The sequence below is a fragment of the Fundulus heteroclitus genome, unplaced genomic scaffold (assembly GCF_011125445.2).
Source record: "Fundulus heteroclitus isolate FHET01 unplaced genomic scaffold, MU-UCD_Fhet_4.1 scaffold_654, whole genome shotgun sequence".
NCBI lineage: Eukaryota > Metazoa > Chordata > Actinopteri > Cyprinodontiformes > Fundulidae > Fundulus > Fundulus heteroclitus.
In genome coordinates this window covers 1-10,912 of record NW_023397093.1, presented here as the reverse complement: position 1 = coordinate 10,912, position 10,912 = coordinate 1, and the positions used below count along the sequence as shown (strand labels likewise).

At 46.2% G+C, this 10,912-nt stretch overlaps 1 protein-coding gene across 1 annotated transcript; it reads right to left on the bottom strand.

Moving 5' to 3' along the window:
• Nucleotides 1-564: 564 nt before the first annotated feature.
• Nucleotides 565-9,752, bottom strand: LOC105938444 (DLEC1 cilia and flagella associated protein; the record flags this gene model as incomplete). The annotated part of the gene is given in 25 exon segments (XM_036133656.1): nucleotides 565-1,789; nucleotides 1,912-2,011; nucleotides 2,709-2,862; nucleotides 2,956-3,117; nucleotides 3,196-3,393; nucleotides 3,469-3,556; nucleotides 3,706-3,800; nucleotides 3,889-4,011; nucleotides 4,112-4,258; nucleotides 4,341-4,546; nucleotides 5,377-5,447; nucleotides 5,539-5,654; nucleotides 5,734-5,885; nucleotides 5,956-6,023; nucleotides 6,109-6,285; nucleotides 6,379-6,500; nucleotides 6,877-6,993; nucleotides 7,283-7,433; nucleotides 8,175-8,305; nucleotides 8,415-8,573; nucleotides 8,651-8,781; nucleotides 8,892-8,988; nucleotides 9,076-9,265; nucleotides 9,400-9,476; nucleotides 9,560-9,752. Coding segments are annotated over 25 exon segments (3,352 nt in total), but the record flags the coding sequence as incomplete, so codon positions are not given.
• Between the last annotated feature and the right edge of the window lie 1,160 nt (nucleotides 9,753-10,912).

The following is a 10,912-nucleotide window of genomic DNA, read 5'->3' as shown; positions in this document are numbered from 1 at the left end:
TCTCCCGTCTTCGTTTCGTTTGCAGCTGACGGACTTCAGATATCATGGACGGATTTTCCGGATGTTAAACTCACCGCACAAGCCTGGGCGTGAAATACAAATGTATGCAAAATTCACATAAAGACATCCAGTCGGCTGGATGCGCTTAAATAACTGATCACTGAACTATAAAATATGAATGTGCTAAAGGGAAATGTTAGCATGATTATGCTTATCTGTCCACAAGCTTAGCTAAATACATAATAACAACACTCTTGATTCTCTTGACTCAACAGGTCTTGTTGGAAAACTCCATTCACTGGTAAAGTGTCGCTTGAAAACCAAAGAGGAAGTCGGGAGGCCAGTGATCACTACAGAAAAATATTAATACAGTGGGAAATGCTAAGACAGCACTTTAGCAATGTATTGAGAATCCTTCAAGTTGGATTTCTATAATAAACACACAGCTGTCCTCACCACTATAGATTAATTTCTTGCGCTGTCTCTCTCTCCGCCTGAGTTGAGCCTGTGTCTGAACCCTGAAGACCAAAAGGGAAAGCGTGGGTCCGTGGATTGTCAGGGTTTCCAACTGGAACTGGGATCACATTCTCCATTTTAGGCTTTAGCTACCAAACCTTCCCATTCAACCTAAAAAAAAAAAATGTCTTCTATCGATGTCAAAACTCTTGAAAAATAATGCGATTTTGTTGCACTTATCCGTGTTTGACTCTTGGTGATTCTCTGAGACAGCAAAGCTTTTCCTACTTGTGCGTCTCCCATTAAAAAGGTAAACTTGTGCAGTTTCTGCCTGATTTTTGGAGACATGAAATTTCACATCGACGGCAGCGAAAGCCTGCTGCTGGTCCATGGGGACGCTTTAGGGTCTCTGGACCCTTCTTTTAGCATCTCGTTAACTTCTCTCAAGGTGAACGTTTGAGGAAGTTTAAGGCTGTCGTTTTGAACGTCCTCCCAATTTCCATGTTGCAGAAACGGCTGATTACTTTTGAGACCTCTTTAAATCCCTAACTAGACTCCTAAACTGCTACGATCCTTTCTCTGAAGCCCCCAGACAGCATTTTTTTAGTCTCACCATGGTGTTCACTGTCACTTCATCAGTAAAGAGGAACACTGGGCTGCATGTCGGAGGCTTAAACATATTTGTATGTCCAAATAGATTAGAAAAACCCACCGGCTGTCGTAGGACGTCCGCATTTTTTTCCTGACTAAAGCTCTTAACAACAAAGCTTCACTGTAACTTTGTCCAAACTATCTCATAAGACACTGGACAATAACTTTTTTATGCCGTTTTAGCTCAGAGATAAGAAGAACCTCTCCCCATTTAACGAGCCCTTTGACTCCACCTCTTTTATTTTGTGGGCGTGGCTCCCGCCAGTCGCCTATTTACGACTCGCAGTAAACAACCTTTTTACGATGCCGTCCTTCCCTCCCTTTTCGTGTTCTCTCCTCTTCTTTCTCACGGTGGCAAAGCAAACTCTCCCCAAGTTTTGGCACAGCTGAATAATTTCTAGTCAGGTTTAGGTGGGATCGTGTTTTTTTAGAACCCTTCCCTGACATCTTCTGCTGCTTGACAGAAAGCAAGCGAAGAACGTTGCTGTTTTGATTATTGTGAAACATTTATTGGCATTCCAGAAAAAAATTGCGTTTCGGTCGTCAGTCGCGCCGTTACACAGACACGCACGTCGACCTGTAGGCCTCATCGAAGGATCCTGCTCCCTGGAGCCGCACGGTGACGGGCGTCGGCACCAGAGGAGACTGGATCACCAACGAGGCCTCGAACGCTTTGTCTTCGCTGGAACACACAACAGACACATTTTGCAGCCGCATTATAAACATGCTTATCAGGTTTGATTAATGTCAATGCTTGATTTATTTACTTATTTTAAACATATGTGCGTTGTGACGGGCTGCTACCTCGGAGTGAAGCGGATCTGCAGGCACTGGCTCCGGGAGTTTTTCTTGGATGGGAGAAACCCGAAATCTGGAGTAACTTCAAACACACGAGGCTCTGACGCTGAAGAAAGGGAGAGACTGGGTTAAGGCAAATAAACATAAAAAGCCTAGAGTAAGCATCAATCGATGCTATCGGGGTTGTTAAACATTTTTCACGCCAGACTTTCATACTGAAGACATACTGAAGACAGATCACCCACTATTACCACCTAATAGAACAGATTCCTGGATCAATGTGTGCTTCTGTGCTTTTTTGTCTCTCTTGTTGTGTCTCTGCTCTGTCTTCTGTAACCCCAGTCGGTCGAGGCAGATGACCGTTCATACTGAGCCCGGTTCTGCTGGAGGTTTTTCCTTCCCGTTAATGAGGAGTTTTTCTTTCTACTGTCGCTTCATGCTTGCTCAGTATGAGGGATTGCTGCAAAGCCATGGACAATGCAGACGACTCTCCCTGTAGCTCTACGCTTCTCCAGGAGTGAATGCTGCTTGTCAGGACTTTGATGCAATCAACTGGTTCCCTTAGATAGGACATTTTTGACCAGTCTGTATAATATATGATTGATTTTGACTTTGTAAAGTGTCTCGAGATGACATGTTTCATGAATTGGCGCTATATAAATAAAATTGAATTTAAATTGAACTGAACTCTTCCAGACTGGATGGAAACTGACAGTTGTTTTTTTTTTTAAACCTCTTGCAGCTGGGATGTGTCTGTTCTCAAACATTTAGCAGGCTGCGAGGGTGTTTGTGTGTGCAGTTACTTGTTATGAGGGCTTTCCAGTAGGTGCGTGCCCCATGGCAGTACAGGTTTATTTCTCTGGCCTGTGTGTGGCCAACGTAACAAAACCCGAAGCCGAGGCAGTCGGTGGAGACACTGAGGGTGGGTAGATCCAGATGGGCGCACAGAGGAACCTTCTGTGCACGAGAAAAAAAAGCGTCCGTTTGAGGCCACGGGCCGCACAAGGTGTCATGAAAAGCGCGCCGCCTCGCTGGGAAGCTGCCGCTGACCTGCAGGCTGTTGTTGCTGTGGTGGATAAGGAGGTTTTGCAGGAACCTCAGCTTCTTCAGACCGCTTTCAGCGTGGATCAGCCTCACTCCGAGAGCGAGGCCTTCCTCCGTGTGGTCTGGGAGGTCCAGCAGTGGCAGAGAACAGGTGAAGACTACGTTCACCTAGCCGTGGACAGAAGAAGCCGTGATTACCGCTGAATTAAAAACCCTCGTGAAATCTTCAAAGCTTCATCATCTCACCTGCATGCTTTGCTGAGGGCGAAGCACCAGCGGCTGGTCGTGAACAGAACAGGGCGTGCTGGAGGAGTTGGTCCGAAGTCGGGAGGGAGGCTTCAGAACTGAGAACGGAGGCTGTGTACCCAGTTGGAAACGTAAAGGCGTCTCTGCGGCGTTCCTCAGCTGGAAGCTCCGTGTGACGCTGAATTCGCCGACTGCTACCTGCAACAACAGAGCAACAGAACACTTTACAACCCCCGACATCAGCACATCACGTCTGCGCTGATGAGTCGGCACCTCCTCGCCCGGTCCAGCCCTCAGTAAATCCCCGGCGGAGGCGTTAAACTCCAGCACCTCGCCGTCCTCCTCCATCTGCACCAACAGCCTGCAAGCAAAGGAAGAAGATTTGCAGCCCGACCGGGCTAGTTTCCCCCCCCCCCCTAACCTCAGCTTGTTTTAATTTAGGAAACATAAATTCAGAAGGTATGCATGAGGGATCTAAAGGGCATAAATAGTATGGAGGTAACTGCTTACACCGCTGGCTTAATGGTTGCTTCCAGATCCAATCTGACAGGCTGTAAATCCAAACCCTGCTCCCTTCTGACTTTACCGGGGATGTAAACGGCCTCCTGCATCATACATGGAAACAAGTCAAAGGAATAAACCCCACCGTGTTTTGATTCAATGTGGAAATATGTTGTTTTTTTTCCCCCTTACCTCTGAGTCTAGGCTCAGGAAACCGAGCGCTACACCCACGCATCTGCACTCACGCTGGGACTCGGAGAGATTCAGAGGGGTAAAAGATACATGGATGCTCCGACTGCCCTTCGCCGGGATCACCTAAAGGTTGAAGTTTCATCATGATTGATTGAAATTAAAGAAGGTTTGCGGTAAAATGCAAAAAAAAAAAAAAAAAAAAAACGTGGCTGAAATAACTTACGGTCTGCTGTGGCGTGATGCAGTACGGGGAATCTGACAGGCTGCCTATGTGGGGTCTTATGTGGACGGAGATGAGGTTTTTCCTCGCAGGGTGGAGAGGCTCTTCCTGCTCTTCTTCTTCACTTACAGAGTCCCGCTTCTGTCCATCCTGAGGAATCAATGGGGACAAATGTCCAATTAATGTCCATTGGACCAGAGGCCATCTGGGTCGTGGTGTCTGATGAACTCACCGGCGCGCTCGTCCCCTCAGATGCTGCCGTCTGATTCTTCTCCCACGCTGTTGGAACGTTTCCACCGAAAAGCCCAAAGGCCCCGCTCAGCAGCTCATTACCGTCGGCATCCTTTAGTGGGAAGTGGTCTCCGTATTTCACCACGACGTCCACCAGCTTACGGTCATTCTCTTCGATGTTATACGTCTCCCAGTCCACACGAATATCTGCCTCAGACAAAAGACTCAGAGTCACTGAGAGAGTTGGATGAAGGCCGCATACGCAACAAGCTGCAAAAGCGTCTCCGCTATTTTGTTTTACATTTTATCGCGCTGTGATCTATCTTATTTGGAAGTCATAATTGTGAGATACAAGGAAAATTAGGCTTTCAAATGTTTTTTACAAATAATAATTGTGATCAAGGAAGAGGAAGGAACCCAGACAGGATTTAGGAGTGAAGGAATATCTAATACTTTAACATTTCATGGATCGTCATGCAGTCTGAAATTGATCAACAGCGGAAAAGAGACTGCTGGCTGCTCTGCAGAAGCCATAAGAAGTCCCATTTGTCACTGAAGACAAGTGAACAATGAAAGAGGTGTACAGAGAGCCTTAATTGGTGGCATCTGGGGGGCTGCAATTCTTTTTTCTATTCTATACGTTGCATTCATTTTTAGGCTCAAATTTCTAGCAACCTTTCCACCTACGATTGGATGAATGGACCAGTGAGCGCTTTTGAAAGGTCCCATATGCAGCAAGAACGTCTACGATCACTTATGTTTAACTTAAAACTACGTGCAAAGTGTTGTGTAGGAGAAAAATAAGAGTTAATATCATCTCTGACTATAAATCTATGCCATAGTTTTACATTTTTTGTTTGTAAAGAACTTTGAAAACTATCTTTTACATTTCTTCTATTTCACAATCATTCACACAAAATCCCAACAAAACATCCTTTTGTTTTTGGTTGTAATGTAATAAAATGTGTTCAGGAGGTAGAAACAGAAACAATGAATAGACTGCCAACGTTTAAAACCTTGAACCAACGACGACTCACCAAACATGGTGGGATTATTGATGCGGAGAGGTCTGGAAACCGTGTCTCCTCCTGACAAGTGAGTGCTGAAGCTAACGTTTGAATCAGAACCAAAAGAGAGCGTTCAATCAACAGCGGCAACACTGACAGGTTTGGGTACATTTTGCAGGGTGTGGAACGGACTGTATGACTGGTCCCTGATGCTGGTCATCTGGCCGGGGGCCTAACATTTGGAAGTAGAGCGGGCAGCCCTTCACGGACATCCGCATGGATATACGCGTCGCCTCAAGGTCTCCGACCTGCAGACGAGATTACATCCGAATCAGCTGCTACTGGAGCAAACAGGAGATCGCTGCGATCTTCTGATCCCTAACACACCTCGCATACGAGCCGGTCTCTGTACTCCCCCCACATGTTGCTGTAGGCGGTCACATCCACCGTCCTGGCCTCGAACGGTCCCAGCTGCCCCGAGTCTGGCTGGACCAGGAAGGCCGCCCCTTTTCCATGGGCCAGAAGGCCGCTCAGAAACTCTGACAATACACAGACGAGCTCAGCTGGGGGCGCTTAAGTTCAGCAAATTTAAGATAAACGATCCCCCACCTTCGTGTGCTTTCGCCTCCACTTTCTCCGCGTGTGCAGCGTGAAGCGGCGCCTTTGTGTGTGTGGGTCTGTAATAAAGACGGAGCCTGCGTAACGTTTGCGTCGGCGTGGGTGTGATCTTTCATTCGGGTCAGGGAGAGCTGCCTGTTTTACCTCTTCTCTAAGGAGCTGCTCGCCGCTGAGACGTGGCAGCCGAAGAACTCTGCCTTAAGGGTGAAGGCTGCAGGGATCGGGCTTTGGTTGGTGATGAGGAGCTGTCTGGTCACCCGTCTTTTCAAAACGACTTCTCCAAAGTCGAGCAGCAACGCCGAGTGACCGTCATCATTCCCGCTGTGAGTAGAAGTAACGTAAAAAACGCTCTAGTTTGCGAAACTGGTAAAAAATGTGTCGTCGTGCTGAGTTTTCTTCATGCAAATTTTCTACCAGACGCCAGGCAGCGAGTAGGACACGGAAAGTTTCTTGGGCCGGGGAGCGAAAAGTCCAAGGACGAGCGGCGAGTTCATCCCCTCCACCTCACAGAGAGCAGCCACCTCAGTCAGGTCCACCTGCAAAAGAATAACAGACACTGCAAAAACTGACCTAAAAATAACAAAAATGTCCTTAAAGTTAGTGTATTTATCCTTGATTTAAGCAGGTACATAAGATTATCTGCCAATGGAATGAGTATTTTGACCCCTAAAATAAGATAATTAGACATCCTGCACTTGAAATAATATGATTGAGATGAATTGTTCCAATTTTAAGTGCAAAAATCTTATTCCACTGGCAAATCATCTTATTTACCTGCTCAAATCACGGACAAATGCATTAATTTTAAGAACATTTTACTTATTTCTAGTTCCATTTTTGCAGTGAATAAAGCAGGAGAATCTCTAAGAGCACATTAACATTAAAACACTTTACAGCGTCACAGTTCCTTACGTCTGTGTGAGAAGTGACGCTGACGGTGACCTCCACGGTGGCATCGGGTCCCAGCGCACCAGAAGACGGGTCAAAGGTGGCCGTGCAGAGCGGCGCCTGTCTACCCTGGAGCTGCTTCTGTTGGGACGTCACACAAATCAGCTGCTGATCTACGACGCTGCCGGACGAATGTCTGTGGTTTTAGCAGCCGTACAATAGTGAGCAAGAGATTTCTGATGACCAATCAAAAAAGTGAGGCGACTACTTGTTTCATTTGAGACGAAACAGCAGTAGCCATGAAGGAGAAGCGTCTGACTGGGTCGCCCCGACCAAAATATCTCACTTACATCGACAAACTGCATAAAGAGATTATGAATGATTATGCGTGCACATTGCCGAGACTGCGGAACATTTCAAAGGAACGTACCTTCCAGCTAAAGCGTGACGGCAGCAGGGTCTGGTTGAAAAGTGTTACGCTGCCTCCTGCGGGAACTCCGACGTAAAGCTCAGAAAAGACCAGCTCACAGTTCAAGAGGCGCACCTGAGGGGACTGCACGTCCGCTCCGACCCACACGTGACTGTTAGGAGCAGAGCAGGGCAGAAAAACACCTGGGAACATGTCCTGGAAGCCATTTTTTTATTCATAGCTGCTGTGTATCAACAGCTGCAGAATGGAAGAATTGATTGATTTTTAAGTAGATGGTTTCCACCATCTACTTTTTTTTCAACAGAAAAAAAAAAAATCCCCAAACAAATTTGTTAGCAGAAATATATAAAACGCATCAGTGGGCACGCCCTGAAATTAATACTTTGTTGAGACGACCTGTGATTCGGTTTCAGCATTGAGTCTTCTTGAGATTATATTGTGAATCTGATGAACCTAAAAAAAAATTCTTAATAAGATTATTAAGTTTTGACCTCAAACTTTCAGGGGTCGGGTGTAAAACCGGAGATTAGGGGAATAAGCATCATGATACCAAAATAACAAAAAAAAAGAAAAAAAAAAAGGCTTTATCAGACAAAAGTTCAAGCTTTGGGAGGACCTGACCAAACTCCAGAACTCATTCCAAATATTATCAAGTAAAGACGTGACTGCTGATAGACTCCTACCACAGACTACCCAAATCTGAACTTAAATCAAAAGCTATCAAGTGAAAGCACATGTTTATTTCTTATATTTTTACCTTAACGTGTTTGTTTTGGGGGGTTTTATGTAATTGTGAAGAGCATGTTGCGGCATTTAAAGGGGGAAAAAGTTTGGAAACAATTTATCACGGTTAAAGGGGGGGGGGGGGCCTCTTTTCTGTAGATGCGCTCACCACCCGGTTCCGTTCTCCACACTCAGCTCCAGCTCCGTTTCAAACTTCTGGCAGAAACCGGAGCTGAAGGACAGCTCTGCTCTGCACGAAGCAAAGGGAGGCAGGGAACCTCTGCATGGCTCCACCAAGACCTGAGCACCAAAGCACACATCCCTGACACTGAGATTTAAACACTAATCATTTCTTGTAAAATCCAATCTTTCACATGACGGCTCCCCTGCTATATTTACGGCACAATACCTGCGCGCCTCTGGGATGCTGCTCATTTATAATCTCCTTAAGAGTCCAGCTGGCCTCCAGAGGGCTGGTGTTGGTCAGAACCAGGGTGGTATGAGCATGTTCACCGAGTCTCACAAGCCCAAAGTCCACACAGGGCACACTGGGCGTCACTGCAGGACCCTATTTAGTATTCAGTCACCTTAAAGAAGAACATATTAAAGTAGAAGATGACTTGTCTAGATCTTGCTGAATCTTACCTTAAAGGAAACCTCCACAGGCAACCTCACAGGTTCGTGCTGATGCTGTATGTTGCAAAACAAACTGGTTTGCAGCTTCTCCGGCTTCCCTCCAGTGACGATGAGATCAAAATCAAAACACTCGTTCTCTTCTGAAGCAAACAAACAAATAAAAAAAAGATGAACGAAGAACAAAAAGCAGTGGATGGAAACAGCAAAATGCATGAAGAGTGGCGCGAAGCCGATTCAACATGCAGCGCACCTATTCTACCAGCAGATGGCTCTACTTCCACAACATGGCAGCGGCTGGTCAGCCTCTCCCATTGAAACAAGATGAAGGTTTTACTGTGATTCCACATCTGAAACACAGACCGCATGAAATGAAAAGAATTATGCTCACAATGTGTGTTATTCAACCGAATCAAGTTAAAACAGCCTCGATCGACCTTAAATTGCTTGCGCGTGTTGGTGCGAATCCAAATCTCCCCAGGGATTACGACAGCGTGCGGCTCCAGGAGGACCCGGTACGGCTCTGTTGACCCTTTGACCTCTATCTCCATGATGGTCACACTGCTCACCTTGGAGCCGGTCAGCACAGGGTGAAGGACGCTGGATTTCCTCGCATGAACAGGCAAACTATTAAGAGCAAAAACCAAACCAAAGAGACATTTTTTTACTCATTTAAAAGCCCTTTGTGTATTTTTGTGGTTTTATTTTTAGGCTTCAACAATCTGCTGCACTTATTGCCTCCTTTGTAAGCAGAGGGTTACCTGTTCTCGTTGGGCTCTGGTGGCAACAGGGGGACGTCCCTCAGGACCAAGTGAAGGACGCTGTGGTAATCCCTCAACTTGGAAAAGAATATACATATATATATATATATATCTTTGAACCGTTTGCTGCGCTCTGTATTTATTTCTTTTTTCATCATACCTCTTTTGGACAGAAGGTTAGGAGAAACTCTTGGTCCTGACAGGGAGCCAGCAGGCCTGTTTCGGGGCTGATGTGGTAAACGTCGCTGGTGTCCGGATGAACCTGATTATGGGATGGCTCCGGGGTTTCCCCGGGAAGGACAGGACGCAGGTCGGGTTTCATGATTTGCCAGTGGAAGGGCAACTCCAAGTGGCTTCAACCGATGGACAAAAAGAGAGCAGAAAAAGTTTAATGATCCCAGAAAGAAAATTATCAGCTGATGCAAATATTTCTTAATGGCCGATAACCAAAATAAAACAGCATATCAGAAGCAAGTTATCATTATGAGCTTCAGAGAGGGGGAGGACTTCCACAATCTACTCTGCAACTGAAAAGTTAAATACGCATCGGGTTGTGAAGGAGTAAGGAAAGGTGACGCAGGAGCTAAATTTGATTATTTCGTTAACTCGACTCCAGCTAGGGACAACAAAGAAATCACCAAAAACACACACACATCCGTAAAGCTTCACATCCTGGAGTGTGCGTGTGGGTGGAGCCCCCTAGTGGTCTACCACATGCCTTCTAAAAATATTAAACCCCATTAAAATGTTCCATTTATTCATATTACAATAAACATCAATGCATTTTGTCACAGTGTGGCTTGCCTTCAAACCCATTCTCTCTGGTGAAAGCTTAACATGGAAGGTTGGCTTACTCACCAACAGGCCAAGCTTTGATGGCCGCGTGGAGAACTGTACGACCAATCTTTTGAAAGGAGTAACTGCAAACCAGCCAGGCCATCAACCCAAAGTGACAGGTCAGGCAAAGAGAATATTATTCAGGGAAGCGGCCAAGCAGCCTATGGTAACTGTGTGGGAGCAGCAAGGATCCACAGCTCAGGTGGGAGAATCTGTTGAGAGGACGGCACTCCACAGAAAGAATGCTCAGTGCTCAAGAAAGCCAAGGACTTCCTGTTTGAAGTCATGTAAGGGGACCCAACAAAGATGCAGCTAAAGGTGCTCAGGTCAGATGAGACAGAATTAAAACGTTTTGGCCTGTCAGCAACGAGCCATGTGGTGAGACACGGAGGTGGGAGCATCATGCTGTGGAGATGCTTTGGTTTACCAGCGTAAGCTGCAGCAAGGCTGGAGAAATTATTTCTTTGACTAATTTTGGGCAACTTCACAAAGCAGAATGGTGGTAAGCTAACAGCAACCAGAGTCAAAATACTTGCATCTCTAACGGAAGCACCGAGTCGAAAGGTAAACGGACTGAATCACAAGGAGCCACATTGATCCGACCACACTCACACATTCACACGCCACTGAGCGTGTCGGTAGGTAACTTGGGGTTAAAGGCCTTGCCCGTGGGCAC